The sequence below is a fragment of the Ricinus communis genome, chromosome 2 (genome assembly GCF_019578655.1).
Source record: "Ricinus communis isolate WT05 ecotype wild-type chromosome 2, ASM1957865v1, whole genome shotgun sequence".
NCBI lineage: Eukaryota > Viridiplantae > Streptophyta > Magnoliopsida > Malpighiales > Euphorbiaceae > Ricinus > Ricinus communis.
In genome coordinates, this window is record NC_063257.1 from 34,583,335 (window position 1) to 34,604,093 (window position 20,759).

Consider the following 20,759-nt stretch of genomic DNA (forward strand, 5'->3'; position numbering starts at 1 on the left):
GACCTATGGTTAAAGTGCAAAGATGGAATCCCACTTTAACCATTACATCTTATCTTTTTTTTTTGACTAACTATTGCTTCGAATGTTTAATATATTGGAGTTTTATATCGCTAAATTATCCTCTATTAATTCATAATTCACATTATTTCCTTGAGATATATTAGCTCTTGAATGGAAAAGTGAAAATTATTTTTCGTTATAGTAGAAAATTTAGCCGAAAGATGTAAAATTTTGAAAAATGTCAAAAATAAAGAGAAATAAAATGTTTTTTGGCACGAAACTTGGACAAATCGCCTTCGGCAATTTGCCAGCGTATTCCTCTCGAAAAATTACATCAAATCAAAAAAAAAATCACCTCGATCGGATGACCGAGCTAATAGTTACGACCTCTCGAAGTTTTTTAATCACTAATTACATTGCTACACGTGGTGGGCCTTGCAAAATGCACCCTGCTTGGGCTTGGGCCCTAAAAGTTGTGAAAAATATGTGCCCATCGTTTCTCTTCTTTACCAATTAGGTCTATATACAATAAAAGTGACGCCTTGCTGCTTCTATTTCCTTTTCTGTGATTCTTCAATCTTCTCCGTGCCTTCCTTCTGCACAAAATCACAGGATGATACTTATGATGGCTATGCAGGTTAGTGTATTTCTTATCACAGATGGAGACAATAAACTCGCCCGACTTCTGTTTCATTCTTAGGTGTTGTGGTTTTATAGGAGAATGATTTGGAAAATTGGACATTGGAATAAGATTGTGGATCACTCCTTGCTGCAATTCAGAAAACACAACGGTGAATTATTATATCCCATCTCTCTTACTCACAGCATTGAACCTAATACAAACTAATTGCTGCGCTGGCCAATTCTAATCTGCTGTAAACAAAGTAATCATCTCACTCAAGTATTACTGTACAGTAATCATGCGTTTAGAGAATTAATGAAGCAGTTGCTTTCGTCTATCATCCTATCCTATAATTCTTGTTTTACTGGCTTTCTTATCATTAAACATACCATTCCATTACATGTCCACTTTTTTTTGCTGGAAATTATTCATCTTTGTCAGCTGACAATATCAAAAGCATGTTCTACATAAATGAAACAAACTTGGTTTGGTTTAAACACCAGTACTATACATCTCTACCTAAACGCTCACTGTACAGGTAATCTGCTGATGATTTAAGATGTTTTCTTGTGCCGTGTTTGTAAATTTATTCTTTTTCCAAATTTACTTTGTAGACATTATGAGGATGTATTTATTCTTTAAAATATGTAGCACACTTATATAAATTAAATCTATATTGCAACAATTCATTTGATTCATAATTGTTAAGTCAAATTACTGACTTCAGTTATACACATTCAAATTTCAATGCTACTTTAAACGTGTCATGCAAAAAGCCTAATCTGCACAAGTATATTAACTGACATTTAGATTACATTTATATGCATAATATTTTATGCTTTTATGATGATATGTCTGAACTCTCATTACAATCATGCTAATGTTTTGAAGCCTATTCTATTTTCTTTTTGCCTTTGTTTCTTACTTGTTGGGAAATCTCTTTAGTGACTGATCCTCATATTGCTTTGCATGAATTTGAACTTCCACTAATCACTCCTTGCTGCAATTCAGAAAACATAACGGTGATTTGTTCTATCCCATCTCTCTTATTCACATGTTATTATTCTTGTTTAACTTTCTCTATCATTGTGCTGATTTGGAGATTTTACCACTGCGAAGTCATGTCCACTTTTCATCATCCTATTTTGTGCTTAAATATTTATTTAGTAAACAAATTAATACAGCTGTTAAAGTATCATTTTTTTTCATGTGCAGCCAATACAGGTGGACTGTCAACCTAGTTTGGGACAAACTAATGCTCATATACGGATATTGGACTGTAAGTATCTTACAATTTTCTTATTGGAAGTAAGGTTTACTAGGTCCCTTCTATTCTTTTCAATCTGTAAATTGTATGTGTTGGAAATTGTTTTAGAGATTACCATATGTTGTTTGTTTTATATCTGGTCGGATTCTTTTAGAGATTACCATATTTTACCGATCCCAAAAATTCTCGTCTGATTTAATGGTTTATATTTTTTATAGTCATTAAAGGTTGATAATGTTAAGCCATACATTTGAACAGAGGTATCGGATGAACATTCAAAAACAAAATAATTTGGCTCCTATTTTCATACATTCGTACTTACTGTTTGTAAGAATTTGGCTCTAGTTTTGAGAAACGATGTAATACTGAGCTAGTACTTAATGATTAAGAAATTCTATAATCTTCACATTTGATCGTCATTATTACAAACATATGGATAACATTCGAATAACCCATAATCTTATCTAAGATAGTAATGATATTCTATTTAACTAACTAAATATTATCAATGACTACTAACAATTATTAACTAGTGTTGAGAGAGGATGAAAAATGTTTAGGTCATGGGATTTATAATTTTAATTCAATTGTTCTCAACTCTAACGTGGATTTGCCCATCCTCAGTCTCTGGAGACTCAATAAAGGCAATAACTTAAATTGATTATTTATAATTAATGATTAATGGAGCTAACAACTTTTAAAATTTTTAAGGTCCAAATAATTTTACCGATCCCAAAAATTCAAAATTCTGGGCATTCAGAATACATTGGAAGTGTCTACGTGAAGCTTGATATACGTTCAAACCAAAAATACCAAATATATAGTCTAGCTCTTATCGGAAAATGCTAGCGAGGCATTACCCCCAGGTTCAGTTGAGAGAAACGGTGGGGGAAGGGCCGTTCTAGGGCGAGGAACTCAAATCCGTTATCGGAATTGCATAAAAACATAGGAGGCTAAATTACACGGCGGCAGCGTGAATGGCAACTCCTCCTCCCAAAGCTTTCGATTTTCCAGTGAGAATGGGGATTAAAAGGTGGTGCCGACGAAAGGAGATGGAAAGGAAAAAGTCTCGATGGCTGCTGGTGTTGATGGGTGGAGATGGGGACTTAACTTACCTTGTTTACCAAACCTTTTTACATCCAAACATATAGGGCTTTTACATTTTCTCACATATAATTGTAAGCAAATTTCAGATTGTCATAGCTCGTGCCACGGCCCGTGCAAATATGCACAAACATCTACAAATGCAAATCTTCAAAAATGCCCAAGGGAGGCCGTGCAACGGCCCCTGCAAAAGCCTCAAAATGCGCGCCAACAAGAAATCGAATCCGACGCACATCTAATAGCTTGGCTTCTGCCAGAAAATCAATCAATTTCCCATCAAGGAGTCCGAAAACCTGAAAAATTCATAAACATACCAAAATGACTCAAATACACGAATAAATGACCGATAAACAGTCAATAAACATGCATAGAATCATCTATATTAATAAGCATTTAATTTACTAAACTATAGTATACTAGGCAGAAATTATCAAGTTCTTATCAGACACAGAAAATTATATAAAACACTTTACTGACAATCACAAAATCAATCATTTCAATTATTCTCATAAATAAATAATATCATCTCACATAATGCACACATATCATCATATTCAAACTCACCAATATCAACTTGTCCATCAACACATGTAATAGGATTAATAATTAGATTTATGTTCTCATTAGGATTCAGTGATTAAATATGTTTAATAGAATTGTCTAATTAATTTCCTACATTTTTTGTTTATTATACTTTAGTTTTTAGGGTTTTTTTATCAATCAACTAATTCATGTTATCTTTTGTTTCTTTGTTTCATTTTTGCCCAAGAGGTGGATGCCCTTACTGGATTCCAAATGGCGAACTACATGAATCCTAAAGTAGTCAACATGTTCAAAAGAATGAACTTCATGCTTGGAATAGGACTAGAAAAGAATCAGTAGGGTATTGCGGAGCTCCTAGACTTCAAAGGTCAGAAGACTCGAAGTTTAGAATATTCTGAAGAAAAAGACGAGGGCAAACCAAAGTGCAAGACTCTAAAAGACGTGTTCGTCTAGGAGTACAAGTCCTACTCTAGGGAGCCCAAACCTGTTAATGTAGCTAGGACTCTCTTATCAGCATTTGAGATTTTCAAGAACCTGATCATCGAAAGAATGATCAAGCTGAGTATCAACGAAGTCCGAGAGAATGTCATTACCAAAATAGAAGACCTGAAGCTAGAAGAGTTCACTGCTCAATAGAAAAAAATATTATTGATGTTTCTTATGATGATTATCTAATAACGTCCGACATTTATGAGGACGATGTTTCTTTTTTCTTTTTAAGATTAATGATATAAATAATTTTGCTTACTTGTGTGATGTTTTTCTGATAGTACTGTGCATTTTGATAATCATGACATGTGCATGTTTCACATCAATTCCATACAAATTTATTCACTTAATTTCGGTGCAGATGCAAATCCATGGATAATTCTGATAGCTCATAATATAACTCCTAAAGATTTAAGAAAATAATAGAAAAAAGAAAAGCAGTATTTGCTCAAAGGATGACTTCAAATAGGATGTATTCCTTTACAGATGGGTTCTCCAGGTACAATCAGATCATGATGGCAATGGTGGACAAGTTAAAGACGTCTTTTATCACCAAGTGGGGACGTACTGCTACAAGGTTATGCCTTTGAACTAAATAATGTGGGGAAAACTTATCAGAAAGCAGCCACTACCTTCTTTCATGACATGATGCATAAGAAGGTGGAGGTGTACGTTGATGACATGATGGTGAAGTCTGAAATAAGGGAAGGACACTTTCAGGCCCTTCATAAGTGTTTAGGATGAGTGGAATTACATCAGTGAAGCTGTTAGGGCACATAGCAAGTCAACGGGACATAGAGATTGATCCGGACAAGGTCAAAGCTATTCAAGAGATGCCGACACTTAAGATAGAGAAAGAAGTTGGAGGTTTTCTGGGATGCTTGTAATATATCAGCAAGTTCATTTCTAAGCTCATAATAGTTTGTGATCCTTTCTTTAAGATTTTGAGGAATCATGAGCCTGTTGTATGGGATGAACATTATCAAAAGCCCTTCGATAAAATTAAAAAGTATCTGATGAAGTCATTGGTACTCAAGCTGCCGAAGGATGAAGTTTGATGAAGTTAATAGGTTCTTGAAAATCTCGAACCCCAACACCTTAGTCCTAACTACAGTCATAGGTTCAGGTTCCCTAGAGCAGGGCTTCTACTCCTGGACAAATACGTCTTTTAGAGTCTTAGCCTTTGGTTTTCCTCATCTTTCTCTTTGCAATAACCTAATCCATGTTGAGTCTTCTAAGCTTTGAAGTTTGGCAGCTCCGTGATACCTTGTCAATTCTTTCCCAGCCCCATTCTAGGCATGAAGTTCATCTTCTTGAACATGCTGGCTACTTTAGAATCCATGTAGTCCTCATAGAGAACAACAACTTCGAATCTAGTAGGGGCATCCAGCTCCTTGACAGCTTCTTACTTCGAGAATTGATCCACCACCACGAAGATCCATGCACAACCTTCGGATAAAGGAAGCCCCACGATAAAATCCATGGAGACACTTTCCCATGGTCTCCCAAGAATAGGAAGTGGCTCTAGCAAACCACTCGGGGCTTGTTGCTCCATCTTGTCTTGTTGGCATACAAGACAAGTCCTCACGTAGGCCTCCACATCTTCCCTCATGTGAGGCCAATAGTAGGCATTCTCCACAAGCGCCATCGTGCATTGTATGCCTGGATGACCCGCCCACTTGCTATAGTGGCACTCTTTACAGATCTCCTTTCTAAGATTGTCATGGAGCGGCACGTATAGCCTCCTTCTTTTGGTGTAAAACAAGTCTTTTTCTAGCCAAAATCTTCGAGTCTTGCCTTCTCGAACAAGAGTAAGGAAGTTCTTGGCCATAGAATCATGCTTTATCCCTTCCTTGATGTGCTCCACCAAGTTGCATTTAGGGCGGCTTATATCAGCAAGCTCCCCCTTTCGGCTGAGTGCATCGGCAACAAGGTTTGCTTTACCTGGCTTGTACTCCATGACGTAGTTGAATTCCGCAAGAAGGTCTTGCCACCTAGCTTGCTTCGGTGTGAGCTTCTTTTGCGTTTGAAAGTAGCTAGTGGCAACGTTGTCGGTCTTCACAATAAACTTGCTCCCAAGCAAGTACTGCCTCCATGTTCGCAAATAATGGACTATAGCGGTCATCTCCTTCTCTTGCACCGTATACTTCTTTTCGGTGTCATTCAGCTTCCTGCTTTCGAAGGCTATTGGATGCCCTTCTTGCATAAGTACTCCACCAATAGCAAAGTCGGAAGCATCTGTATGGATTTCAATGCCTTCAGATAGCTCGGAAGTGCTAAGACCGGCTCCTCCATGATGGCCTTCTTTAGCCATTCAAAGGCTTGTTGGCACTTCATAGACCAATCCCAAGCACGACCCTTCTTTAATAGATCCGTCAAAGGAGTGGCAATGGAAGAATAGCCCTTGATAATTCTCCGATAATAGTTCACCAAACCAAGGAAAGATCTCAACTCGGTCACCTTGGTTGGCGGCTCCCAATCTTGGATGGCCTTCACCTTTGAATCATCCATCCGTAGCTTTCCATCACCAACAATATGCCCAAGGAATGCCACCTCTCATTGGGCAAAGGAGCATTTCTCCTTCTTGACGTAGAGCTCGTTATCCCGCAAGGCTTTGAACACTAGCCTTAGATGCTCTACGGTTCTCCAAAGTGTCATTGTACACAACAATATCATCGAGACAAACAATAACAAATTGATCAAGGTAAGGAGCAAGTACTTTGTTCATAAGTGTACAGAATGTGGCCGGTGCATTTGTGAGGCCAAAGGGCATGACAAGGAATTCATATGATCCATATCTCGTCACGTATGCTGTCTTTGGCTCATGTCCCTAGGAAATGCGCACTTCATAGTACCCCGACCGCAAATCCAACTTGGTAAACCACTTAGCACCACTAAGTTGATCGAAGATGTCAGTAATGTTAGGAATCGGGTACTTATTCTTGACTATGATCTTGTTTAGCGCACAATAGTCTATGCATAACCGAAGAGAACCGTCGTGCTTCATTTGAAACAAGACCGGTGCACCATATGGAGCTTTGGATGGCCTTATGTAGCCTACATCAAGTAGCTCCTTGAGTTGCCTCCTTAGTTCCTCTAGTTCCAGAAGCGCCATTCGATAGGGTGCAAAGGCGGGTGGTTTGGCTCTCGGTTCTAACTCGATCTCGTGGTCCACCTCTCATCGTGGAGGAAGCTTCTTCGGCAACTTGGGCGGCATAACATCTTTGAACTCATTAAGCACGCCTTGGATAGGGCTTGGAAGTGTGGCACCATCAACATGGGGACCTTCTTCCACCTTGAGGGTTGCTAGGAAGGTTGGCTCCTTCCTTTTTACCCCTTTAGAGAGTTGGATGGCCGATACCATCATATCTTGGCTTAGCTCCCTCTTTATCGGCACCACACAAGGTTGGCCATTCTCCATTATGCACATGGTGTTGGCGTAGGGAACTAAGAATGCCTTCACCATGTCTAGGAAGTCCATGCCAAGATAGAATCGTTGATCATCAATAGTAGATATGGTGATATCGACCTTACCTTGCCATTGGCCTATGTGAATGTTGGTCCCTCTCGCTATGCCAATGATAGGTAGCCTCTTTGCATTCACGCCCTTGATGAAGCCCTTTTCCTTTTTATAAGGCAGCCCTATAGAGTTGGCCACCTCCTTCGCCATGTACACCGTATCAGGCTCGGTATCCACCATGGCTTGGATGCTTTTACCTCCGATGTTAGTCTCCACGTACATCCGACCACGAGGCTTCTGCTCTACTTTAGCTTGGATGGCATTGAGGAGTCGAAGGGAAGCAATTCTTCGTTCTTCTTCTTGCTTCTCCTCTTCGGTGATTACTAACGCTCTAAGCTTCCCACGCTTTGGACACTCGTAAGCACGATGAGGTCCATCAAAGATGAAGCAAGCAAGCTTTCTCGGAGAAGAACTATGCTTGTCTTCCTTCTTCCACTTGCCTTTGTCCTTGTACGAAGCCTTACCATGCTTGGTAGAAGATTTTCCTCTATCTCCACCACCTTTGTCACTTCCTTCGTACTTCTTTACCTTTGGCTTGAATGAGTCCTTCTTCTTCAACTCTATTAAGGACTCGGCAACCGCCATCGCGGTGGCAAGGTCTTACACACCTCGCCTTTCTAGCTCCAGTTGAGCCCACCGAGATAAACCATCAATGAAGGCATGGAATGCTTCTTGTTCTCCTAAATCGGGAATCTCCAACATCAATTCGGAGAATTCTTTCACATATTCCCGAATGTAGCCATCTCTATGTTGGAGTCGTCAAAGCTTTGACCTTGCCTCCTTCTCGGCATTGTCGGGATAAAATTGCTTCTTAAGCTCCTGCACAAAATCATCCCCATGTATTAATGGTGCAAAGGCCCTTTTTCACATCCTCGCACCTACGTCTCCATCATACTCAGTAGCAATATCACTTAAGTAGAGATACAGACTTTACCTTGGTGGCGCTGCCCACTATGCCCACCGTGATCAAGTATCTCTCCAAGTTCCACAAGAAGTTGTCGATCTCCCTTGCACTCCTAGCTCCACCGTAGGCCTTTGGTTTAGGAGCATCGACTTTGTGCATCGTTGTTACTTAAGGCCCCCCACTATTCGCCAACACGGCCTTCCACAAGTTAAGCTCCACCTCGAGCTTATCGACCTTCTCCAGGCATTGGGCAAGCAACTTCTTAAGAGCCTCATTGTCCCTCGCTAAATTATCGGCAAGAAAATTTAAGGCACCTTGCATCTCCCCACGAAGCTCCCCATCGTCCTCCTTGGACTCTAGCTTCTCGATGCGAAGGTCCATGTCTTTGATTTTATCACACCAATCGGACATGGCAGTCTCCACCTTGACTAGCCTTTCCTACATCGCGCCAATCACGTCGTGGGACTTATCCCTACGGCCTTTTCCGCTTTCCTTTCCTCCTTCCCTTGGAGTGGGAGGAGCGGTAGAAGTGGATTGCTCGCCAACTTTGGCCATAATCTCGTGCAAGATTTTCCCAAAGAACTCAACCGCGCTCTAATGCTAACTAGGCTTTGATACGAACTTGGCTCTGATACCAACTGTCACGCGAGTTTTGTTTTATCCCCAAACTTTGCCCACGTGCGGCCTAGCTTACTTGATTCCCCCGAAGTCAAGATTGCTAGTCAGTCTTTTCTCGGATGCCAAACTCGGCAAAATGGCAGCAATTACGCCAGCGAAAGTAAGCTTAAGAAAGTGGCACAAAGAGAGCACAAGAGTTTGGAAAGGTAAGCTTGTATTGCTTAGTTCTCTTTCTAACTTTCTCTCTATCTTACAAATGAAGCATGGAGGGAGTATTTATAGGCATGGATGGCCACCATCCCACCTCTTTAAAAGAATGTCCTAGAATACTACTTATGTCCATACAAGTCTATAATATTCTAGAATAGCCTACATGTGTCTAGAATATTCTAGAGTATTTTAGTATATACAAGAATTATCCCCTCCCTTCTAGAATGTTCTAGAAGTATCTACACCCTTCTAGAATATTCTAGAAGTATCTACATCCTTCTAGATTGTTCTAGAAAGTTCTAGACTATTCTAGAGTGTTAAAGAAGGTTCTACACCTTTCTAGAGAGTTTAAGAGTATTCCAGGAGAATTCTACACTAGTTCGTAGTATTCCGAGAATTCCACTACTCTAGCACTCTCGGTAAAAAATTTTGGATTTGAAGCTCCACGATGTGACACTTGGGTGAGGATAAAAGGCTCCTACAAGTAAAAAATATTCTTCCTTGGCTCGTCTCCCCACTTAATAGTTCATGCGACGAAGGAAATTCACTCATTACTTGTGAGTAATGGTTAGCCAATGTCGCAATACTAGGGTTTGAGTGGAACTAAAGAACCACTAACCGATGCCATTGGAGCTATAGTGACCAAAATGTACAGTGTGTGATAAAGGTGTAGTGATGCAAGAATAATTTGTTAAATAATAAAATTAAAGGCAAATATACACTGAAATCAACTTCTCTTATCTCTAGTGGAGTCGCCACTGTGGGCGGCGGTTTCGAGTGTGCATCCAAGTGTCTTTAATGACTACAACACTATAAGGCTTTTCAATCTAAACAGGAACACGCTAACTAGTCATTGAAACTAGCGCAGGAGATGGGAGTCGCCACCTGGATAATCACCGGGACACTTCTACTAATGAGTGGCGTCTCTCAAATTCCATAAGGAAGCATACACCACAAAATCCATACATGGATCCGGAAGCCAACTTTCTTATTTGTGTATATTAGTAAATTCGTCAAGCCAGTACAAGAAAATAAGAAAGAAAAATTGCCAAGTCAACCTGAGCAAGCTAAAACAATCATTGTTCTTAAAGATGGTGAGTTATTTGATAATAATGTTGAAAATCTAATTGAAAAAGATTCTTCTTACGCAGGTACATCAAAAGAAGATGGACTAGTTGATATAAAGATAACTGAAGGAGGTTTACAAAAAGAAGGAAGAATAGAGCCCAATCTTGGTTAGAAAGAGAAAAACAAGGAGGCGTTTTCAAGACCTGAGTTTCATAAGGCAGCCGAGCCTTATAAGCCTCCTATTCCATTCCCGAATAGATTGAAAGAAAGCAAACAGGATAAGCAATTTCTGAAATTTTTGATATGCTTTATAAGGTTAACATTAATTTGCCCTTGTTGGATGTGATCAGAAATATGCCAGCTTATGCTAAGGAACAATGCGAAAGTTATGGTGTCTGAAACAGCAAGTGCAGTTCTCCAACAACAGTTACCTCCTAAGATAAAAGACCCTGGGAGCTTTACCGTTGATATTACAATGGGGGACAAAAAGGTTGCTAAAGCCATGTTGGATTTGGGAGCAAGCATCAACTTAATGCCATATTCAACATATGCACAAGTTGGCTTAGGAGAATTGAAGCCAACCACCATGTCTCTACAACTGGCTGATAGGTCAATTAAGTATCCAAGAGACATAGTGGAAGACTTGCTGATTCAAGTAGGAAAACTGATAATCACTGCTGACTTTGTGGTTCTAGACATGGAAGGTACATCAGCAAGGGATAAGGAGCAAACAATACTCCTTGATAGACCTTTCATGGCAACTACCAAGACAGTTATTGACGTGCACAATGGGAAGCTTACTATGACAATCTTGGGAGAGACTTTAGAATTTAAAGTGTTTGATTCTCTAACTATATCTCCTAGCACTTTAATTGATGAATGTTCATATGTTGATTGCATGGATTATTTTGTTTATGAAACATATTTACAGAATAAGGACGATAAGTTAGAAGTTGCATTAACATTAGAAAAGCATGAAGAATGTTTAGATGAAGAAGTCTTAGACTTACATGATAAGTTAGATGAAGCTATTCCAGTGTTACCTGATGAAAGCATTATTGAACCTTTAGATTCATCCATTGAAAGCAAATCCAAAATTATTAATGAACCACCTAAGTTTGAGCTTAATTAGTTGCTTAACACACTTAAATATGCCTTCTTAGGAGAAAAGATTACATATCCAGTGATCATAGCCTCTTATCTTTCTCCTTTAAAGGAAGAGGCAACTATTAGAGAATTGAGAAGACTTAAAAAAACTATTGGGTGGGGAATTTCTGATATTAAAGGATTAGATCCAGATGGAACAGACCCTTCAAAGTAAACAGTTTTCAATCATGGTACGGTGGAATTATATAACATCAAGACCCAAGAATAATTCAAAGCTAATGGCCATCGCTTAAAGCCATATTATGAAGGGATGACCTATGGACATGAAGTGGAATGCATGGAAGCACCTCTAATTTGAAATAACCTTTGTCAATATCTAGCTATAGACAATAAATTTAGCACATGTATATTACATATTTTTTATTTTTACTATTTTAATTTTCAATTTAAAATATTTTTTCGCTTTGTTTTTAGAAAATTGCAAGAGATTCAACCATCTGAGTACATATATGATCATCAAGTATAACAAAGGAGCTTTATGTGGTAACACTTAACTTACTAGTCAATATTGTGCTTCAAGTATTTATAAGATTATGTGTATTATATAAAGGTCATTTACTTAGGATTTGAGTATCCCTTGCAATGCTTGTCTTTAGTTAGGAATTTAGTCTTAATTCTAGTCAAGTCCCCTTTGGTAGCTTAGTTTTCTTTATTATTATTAGATACAATTTTGTTTTTTTTTTTCAAAAAAAAATTTAAGTCGAGCGAGCCAGTGCGACAACAAAATTTCACACGGGCCCGTAGTAGAGTCACCACAGGAATGCACAGACCCGAATCAGCAGCCAGCAGCCAGGAAGGAGCCAACAGACCGCGACCTCGCAGGGTTGCCGCGAGGAGCGCAACCACGTCAGCATGTGATGCCCTTGTGTGGGCGGCGACACAGCACCCAGCGGGCAATCACCCGCAAGGTGCGCAGCAGCGACATCCCGGCAGTAGCACTGCCGGATGCTCCCGCGAGGTGCGCGAATTGGCACTCCACCTGCAGCACCGAGCCGCAGATGCCGCGAGGTGCACAACAAGCTGACACCATGAAAGCAGCACCGCGAGGTGCGCAGCGGCGGCACACGCCGCGACTGGGCGATCCGCCAGCGGGGAAGGGGGGGTTGGGTCGACCACCAAAGAAAAATAAGAAAGATGAGCAACTTTAATTTGAAATAGATTAGGACTCCAAAGTTGTTCATCTCCCATCAAAACACCAACAAGAATTTTATTCGAATTCAAAAACACCCCTCCCCAAACCCCTAACCCTCACATATAACTATATTCTTTTCTCTCATTTCCTCCATTAACACCACCTCTTATTTTCTCTCTCCTTGTTTTTCTTTCTCTCTCTACAAAAAACCTCAATTTTTCTTCCAAAACTTCAAAATCTTTACCCACCAATCTCTATTCTACCTATTCCATAGGTAAATAATGGCCCCAAAGAAGAGAACGAGAAAGGAATAGGAGAAAGAGATAGTCTCAAGCTCTCATGAAGAAGAACAAAGCTTAATGGCAATTTATGGAGCTCCTTTTGATCTTTATTCTCATGAAGAGGGCAATCGATTCCTTAGCCTTGCTTCAAGAGAGCAAGTTTCATGTAAGTTCTTGGATGCTCCCTCTCTAGTTAAGTTGAATATTTTTGAGAGAATGATGATCCTCTTAGATAGATTAGGATGGAAGGATTTTTCCTTTAACTCATTGCCATCATATAATGAATTAACTTTAGAGCTTTTCACAACTCTATATTATGATCCTTCCAATGACAAGGAGTTCAAGGTAAGATTGATTGGGCATAATTATATTGTTACTATTGATGCAATTGTCCAAGCTTTCGATTTAAAGAAAGGAGGTGTCTATGAGCAACATCATAAGTTTGATTTGGGCAAGTTTTGGAAAAAACTAACGGGTCAAGACAAATATGATATTAATAACATGCTAAATAATGTCTTCAATGATCATTGTTATTTGCTTATTTTAAAATTCATGTGTGGAGGCATCTTTGGCTGGAAAGAGATAAATAAGGTGACAAAGCAAGAACTACATTTTCTATGGTGTTTGGATACCCATAAATCTATTTCTTCAGCATACTTTATTATGCAAAGTTTACTAAAGACACCGGCTAGACCTAAGAATTGTATCGGGTTAGGACATATTGTTACAGGTTTGGCCATGTATCTTTGTAGTTTTGATCTGGAGTCTTCTCCATATGAGGCATTACCCTGCGCGGGCAATTTAGATACTACTGCATTGATTAGAGCTAATTTGGTAAATTGTCGTGGCGGTCCTCTTACTTTTAAGTACGGATTGAGTGGAGGTAGTAGTAGTATGGCTAGAGATGAGCCACCAAGACATGATATAGAGGAAGAATCGGATAGTGAAGAAAGTAGAGGGCAAGAATGGGGTAGTCAAGGTTGGCACCAAGTTTTAACTCAACTTTAAGCGACGAACACCAACCTTAACCAATGGCTCGATGCCTTTGATTCTTGATTGGCTAATGTGGAGAAGAGTCAATGTAGACAAGCATACAAACTCGATTGCTACTTCTAATCCGTCGACTTTGATGCTCCTTCACCACCATCATCCCTGCCTCATCATTGATTCTAGTTTTATACTAAGTTTTTTTTTTGGTTTGTTTTTAGATTTAGCTATCTAGTTACCATAGGGCATTTGCTTTTATATTATTTTTAGCTATTTTAGGATTTCTATGCTTTATAACTATTTAGGATTTTTGTTATGCATTTATTTTGTAATAATAACTTTCGAATTCTGTTTTATTTATGATTTTTTATTTTAAGCTAATAAGTTCTTATCCATGATGGTTCTCTAAAGCTTGTTTAAGGTTTATACGGGATGATGATTACTTATGGCCAATGGTGATTAAATGGCATTCCAATTTCTAAAGGAAGTACTCTATATTTTTCTCTTTTATGTGTTTCGTTTATGATTAAGACATTGAGGACAATGTCTAAAATAAGTGTGGGGGTAAAGATTTAGAGTAATTCTATTATATATGCCAAGTATTTAGTAGCTTTTGATTAATTTTTATAAAAACATTTTAAACTATTCTATACTCAGCTTTTTGTTATTATTCTACACTAAAGAATCAATGAAAGAATGCTATTATGATAAATATTTGAGTTCTTGAATTGATTTTTAAGCACATATGAATGTGAACTCATGAGTTGATCGCACTTAAATGATCAAGTGTTCATTGTTTGCATAAGAACATGATTAGAAGTTTAGCAGCATTTGACATGGGTATGATTAAAAGTGTATGATTTAGGTTATTATTCCCTTGTTATTATTATGGTTTACCTATGTTTGTGGGAAATGATATAAGTAAGTTAAAAGCTCTAAGTTAATAATTTTACTCTATTAGTTTTAGTTCTTCGAGTAACTGGGGTCTTCATGACCAATGTTGATTTTCGCGTAAAAAGACAATTGAAATTATGAGTATGCAAAGCATCTTAATTTTTGTTTTGTTGAGTAACCAGGTGCATTCATTATCTATGTTTGTATTTGAGTAAAAAGGCATAACATATCAACAAAGAAAGAAATCCTAAGTATCATGTAAATCTAAGGGGTGAAAAAAAAAAGAAATTCAAGAACAAGATCTTGCAAAGCAAGTGAAAAATATGAATGCCTATTGATCTCTTATTTGAACATTAAGGTTTTTCTTCTTGAATAAGGTTATCATAATTTGGGTTATGCATTATAATTATATTCATTGATAATGAGTTAAGCTATTTATTATGAACATGTGTAAATGATGAATACTTGGATTTTTTGACTAACTATGATTGAGTTTACGACATTTTAAGAAAAATTCTTATGATTCAAGTTTTCTTTGATTTGTATAATTTCTGCATTAGTAAGATTCTTTTGAATAGTTTTTTTAGCTGAGTACGAATTTCTTTATTGATTTTTTTTGCAACGATTGATTTCTTTATCGAGTCATTGTCACTTTAGGTGTCATTGGCCTTAGTGTCTTAGACTTCACACTCATCCCTAAAGCTATACTAGATGTCAATATCCATGACCAACTTCTTTTCCCCTTCTTTCCAAACCTCCAAAAGACAAGGCTCATAAGCTGCTTGATCATCTTCTAACCCCCAACCACTTGGCACAATATCCTCAATTCGAATGTCGGCTTACTGAGGCCTCAAATATCGAACCTTGAAGTCGAATTTGCCTAAAGATTGCCCTAGTAAGTCTTCACACTCATACCGAGGAAGTTGCTCAACTTGCCATTCCCCACAGTCAATCAAGTCCTGGATCTCGTGCTTGAGACGGTTGCATTGGTCTGTCACATGCTCGAAAAGCCTGGTGATACTCACAATTCTGGCCATTATGACGCCTAAGACTGTCCTTTGGCAATTGAGATTTGAGTTTTCTGCTCCATTTTAGATGGCGGAACACCACAGACAGTGGCGCTCCCAGCTCGGTGAAGGCTCTTTATGTGTGGCTTAGTTCTGGTTCTGGTTCGGGTTGGGGTATGTCTTTGAAAAGGTTTATGCCCTTCTCTTCACTGAAGTCAGAGTTGATCATGAACACCTAGTTTGGAGGTGGTGTGTTGTTGTAATTTGGTAAGGGATTTCTTCTAGTGTTGGGTTGGTAAGGTAAGATCAGTTTTCTTGCATCGATAAGGTCTTGAATTTCATGCTTCAGCCGGATATAGTTGTTAGTATGGTGGTCGGGTGCTTGATGGAGTTTACAATAAGTGTTGGGTTTATAATTGGGTGCATTAGGGTTCATTGAGTTCTTAAGAGTAGTAGGTTAAAGCATACCATTTTGTACTAACCTCTCGAAGAGTTTAGAGAGAGGTTGCTTAAAGTTGGAGAACTTCCTTAGTTGTTGCACAACGTTCACATCCATGGTCTTGCTCCCTCCAACTTGGAAATTCGCCCTTCCACCGCTTCTCATAGTCTTTCTTTTGTCATTTTTTATCTCTTTGACATGTAGCCCATCATCATACAAATTCATGACGGTCTTCGGGTTCATCATCTACAACCTTTCAATCCATCTTAGAAGAATATTTCAGACCACTAAACAAACTTGGTCCTTTTCACAGGTCTTGTTCTTCATTAATCCAACCTTATTCTTCCATCTGGTCAAGAAATCAGAGAAGGACTCATTTGACTTTTGCTAGATGGACTCAAGATCCCTAATTGACACTTCCAAATGAATATTATAACTGTATTACTTAATAAAAGAATTGCATAAATCACGCCATTCAACTTTGGCAGATATTTCTAAACCATGGTACTAGTTTACAATGGGTCCTTCAAGGAACATCACAAATAGCTTGAAAATTTGGGTTCTACCCAGCTGAGTAGTTTCCATGATTATTACATGCTGTTTCAATTGAAATTTCAAATCACCAGTCCCGTTGAACTTGTTCATCTCAGGTATTCTGAACTTCGCAGGTAGGTTGCCTTCTCCTATCAAAACCAGCTCCTCGAAATCGTAGGTGGGGTCTAAACCTTTGATTTCTAACATGTCTTGCATTTTGACAAGCCACTTATAGCTTCACTGGTGGCAATGGCAGTCTCTCTCTTAACCTAGTCTAGCATAAATTCATTAAAGTCCCAAAAATTATAGGGTACTCCTCTCCTAGTTGGGTCCTCAGCATTGGCATCAATGATGGTAATAGTAGCGGCAACTATAGTCGGGTAGACAGTAATAGGGGGATTAGCTGGTGCAATAGGAGTAGCAGGTGGGGCTTGATTTGCAGACATCCCAGCCAAGAGTTGTTGGAGCTCTTCTGAAATCACATCCTTCAAATCATTGATGACAACATTCCTAAGGATCTCAACGTCTGGCTCATTAGCTCTTTCGTTGGCCATTTTAGATGTAGCTTCAATAGCTTGGCGCCTTGGTCTTTCAAGATGTTCTAATACAGCCTGGATTCTCAAAGAAATGGGTACTCATTCCAACCTCCCACTATCTTGCCTCTTCCAACCCACATGAGAATCTATATGGCTAAAAAGCAAGGGTTAGTATGATACATGTGATGCATGAGATGTATGATTCATGTGTAATGCATAAGGATAAAGAAAAAGGGTTAGCAAACATATAATATTTTACAAGTTACTACACAAAACATCCTCCCAACCTTATTTCTCTTGCACACGGTTCATGTTGAGTCTTTTCTTCCCTAGTATTATAGGTCTAGACTTTCTATCAGCACGGGATAGCAAGCCCGACACGCATGCTATAAACTCTTAAAGTAGATTTAAAACAAACAAGGCAATGTTTATCAATATAAGCATAAAAACCTGCATATTTTGGGCCTAGGGCTTGATTCCACATGTTTTGGGCCAAAGCTTATAATACTTGGGCTTTAGATACTTATAAGGAGAAACTTCTCATACAACAAGCAATAGGGTTCCTAAAGGAGATTACTACGGTCATATTACATAAGCTGAGTCTTGAGTAAGGATAAAAGGTTCCTATAAGTAAAACGTGGTCTTTCTTGGCTCGTCTCCCTACTCAAGGGTTCATACGACGAAGGAAACTCACTCATTACTTGTGAGTGATGGTTAAGCAGTGTCGCAATTCTAGGGTTTGAGTGGAGCTAAAGAGGCACTAACCGACGCCCTCGGGACTATAAGGACCAAAGTGCATAATGTGTGATAATGGTGTAGTGATGCAAGAATAATTTGTTAAATAATAAAATTAAAGACAAACATACACCGAAATCAGCTTCTCTTATCCCCAGTAGAGTCGCCACAATGGGCGGCGATTTCGGGCGTCCACCCAAGTGTCTTTGGCGACTACGGTATTGCAGGGCTTTTCAATCTAATTGGGCACACGCTAATTAATCACTAAGATTAGCACAAAGATGGGAGTCGCCACTCGGGTAATTCACTGAGACACTTTTACTAATGATTGACGTTTCTCAAATTCCATAAAGAAGCTTACGCCAAAATCTAGAGATGGATCCGGAAACCAACTTCCTTGTTTGTGTATCTTAGTCTTTAATTTTATTGTTTAATAAGTTACTCCCTATAGACACAGCAGCTTCTATACAAGCATACCATATAGCACATAATGTCCACTTAAGTCTAGTCCATTTTTATTAAGCTCAGCCCATATTAAGGTTGTTAATCTAATTTTACTAATTAATTATGCATGAGGCTTTCCTAGTCCTTTAATTTTAAATGGACTACTTATTATGATGAAGCCCAATTATGTGATCCTAAATCTAGTATAACCCAATTGTCTTAACTAAAGTATGGCAAAAAGCCACTAGGTTTATATTGATTTTAGATTTTAAGCCCAATTAGAATTAGTTAGCCTAGTGGACTATAGTCTTCATATGAGGTCCAATTTTAAGTCCTAAGTCTATTTGGTTCTTTTTTAGTTAATCAATCGTATTACACTTATTTGATCACACAATAAACAAAAATAAGCAGAAATTAAATGCATAAATGAAAAAGGCAAGATAAAAGAAATAAATAACATCATATTAAACTAGAACCATAAAAAAAGTCATGCAAACCCTAATAATCCGAACATGCAGTAGATAAATATGGCAGATTTCATATTTTAATTATATAACCCTAGAAAACTAATCTAATGGCAAAACCATAAAGAAAATACAAATCCAATCATATGATCCTAATCATTTAAGTAATCAGATTCAAAATCCAAAGGCAAATGTATTATCATATTCAAATCCCAATGTGTTCATATTATCATATTCAAAATCCAATAAAAAATCAACAACATATTAATCCACGGGAAATCCTAATCTAATCACATCAAACATAGAAAACAAGAAACAAAAGAAACCCTAATCATGTATCTAGAAAAGTAAAAGAATAAAAAAACTGGTTTATTCGGAGAGTAATGTTGATGATGATGCATATAGGGGAACGCTCAGGTTGTCACTGTAGTTGATCGTTCTGCGAGTCTCAGGGGAAGACGATGTAGTTGAATCGAAGATCGATTGGGAATCTAGTGCTGAGGTGTTAAAAAAAAGCTTTTGTAATTCATAAAAGTTTCCAAATCTAGGGTTCTTTTTAGTGATCTTTCCCTTCAGTTACCAAAAAACCCTTTGCTTCAAATGAACATAGGTTTCCAATTATAGTAGCTTTTTCAATGATCTTCTCCCCCTAACCCTAGGTCATCACTTTCTATTTATAGAGGTAGGATTTTAAGAAATCCTAGGGGAGCAGATAGAATTCAAACTCATTTAAAACTCTTTTTAGAGAATTGAATTTCCTTTATCAAATAATTATTTACCAATATCCAATAAATAAATCAAATCTTTAAATTCAAATAAATATCATTACAATACATTAATTATCGTTAACCACCTCCTAGAAAACCATTTTGGATGAAAGAAGTACCAAAAAAGGATATCAAACCAAGGAAAAACACAAATCAACATTGTGTAGAGCTGGTCAATCTACAAAGAGCTTATTAGTTCTATAATGAGTTGATCGGCTCTGTATAGAGCCAATTGGCTCTAAATAGGGGGAATTTTGTAAAAAGTTTGCAATTTAATCCCCGAACTTGTGAAATTCATCGCTTTGACCCTCAAACTTCATTTTTCTTAACAATTAACTCTAAATTGATTTCAAAAAAAGTGATCTTGGTTGGATTAACCTCAATCCTATCCTCAAATTTGCGTTTCTTTTATCTCCAGAAACTAGAGAAGGCAGTAACTGTCAGTACCCCTTTTCTCGGATCTAGATATGGAGGGAAATATGAAAAACCTATGATGAAAGTGACTGCCTTCTCGGGAGATGAAGGATAGGTGAATCTGAGGCTAGGGTGGAGGTTAATCCAGTTGGAATTATCTTTTTAAAATCAATTTGGACTCAACTGTCAAGAAAAATAAAGTTTGATGGTCAAAACGGCAGTATCCACACATTCAAGGACCTAATTACAAGATTTTCAAACTTTCTCTGCATAGAGCCAATCAGCTCTACATAGAGACGATTGGGATTTTGCAATCCAATGTCGTTTTTCTTGACGATAATCATGATTTTTATTGATAATTATTTAAATTTAAAGAATTTAAATTGGCTATTTATCGATATTATTTTGAAATCTATCATCACCCTTAAGGTTTCCCTTGAAACCCTACCTCTATAAATAGAAAGAGTGAATAGAGTTAGGGTTAACAACTAAGAACTAGAATTTGGCAATATGTAACAATGAAAAACACTAAGAAAGAAAACACACAGATAAAAACTAGAGAGAAAAGAAAGAAAAAGATTGTTGTTCTTATTTGGGCAGAAGACTCAAGCCA

At 38.0% G+C, this 20,759-nt stretch overlaps 1 protein-coding gene and 1 long non-coding RNA gene across 4 annotated transcripts; both read left to right on the forward strand.

Annotated features, from left to right (window-relative positions):
- Nucleotides 1-99: 99 nt before the first annotated feature.
- LOC125369127 lies at nucleotides 100-4,292 on the forward strand. Of its 3 annotated transcripts, XR_007214630.1 has the most exons (5): nucleotides 142-637; nucleotides 718-884; nucleotides 1,634-1,644; nucleotides 1,838-1,901; nucleotides 3,763-4,292. It is a non-coding gene; the product is annotated as an uncharacterized LOC125369127 (long non-coding RNA). The 3 variants fall into 3 exon arrangements; XR_007214629.1 differs by lacking the exon at nucleotides 3,763-4,292 and having other exon boundaries at nucleotides 146-637; nucleotides 1,838-2,072; XR_007214628.1 differs by lacking the exons at nucleotides 1,634-1,644; nucleotides 1,838-1,901; nucleotides 3,763-4,292 and having other exon boundaries at nucleotides 100-637; nucleotides 718-962.
- A 4,911-nt stretch (nucleotides 4,293-9,203) lies between these two features.
- On the forward strand, nucleotides 9,204-11,477 carry LOC125369341. The gene is made up of 3 exons (XM_048371353.1): nucleotides 9,204-9,273; nucleotides 10,429-10,512; nucleotides 10,696-11,477. Exons 1-3 carry the CDS (start codon nucleotides 9,204-9,206, stop codon nucleotides 11,475-11,477), a joined length of 936 nt encoding a protein of 311 aa, XP_048227310.1.
- Nucleotides 11,478-20,759: the final 9,282 nt, after the last annotated feature.

Bases quoted from the DNA above. Each gene is read 5' to 3' on its own strand.
- LOC125369341 (XM_048371353.1), top strand. From the start codon at position 9,204: ATGGCAGCAATTACGCCAGCGAAAGTAAGCTTAAGAAAGTGGCACAAA. The intron at 9,274-10,428 runs GTAAGCTTGTAT...CTTCTTACGCAG, and splicing joins GAGCACAAGAGTTTGGAAAG to GTACATCAAAAGAAGATGGA. The intron at 10,513-10,695 runs GTTAGAAAGAGA...GGATGTGATCAG, and splicing joins AAGAATAGAGCCCAATCTTG to AAATATGCCAGCTTATGCTA.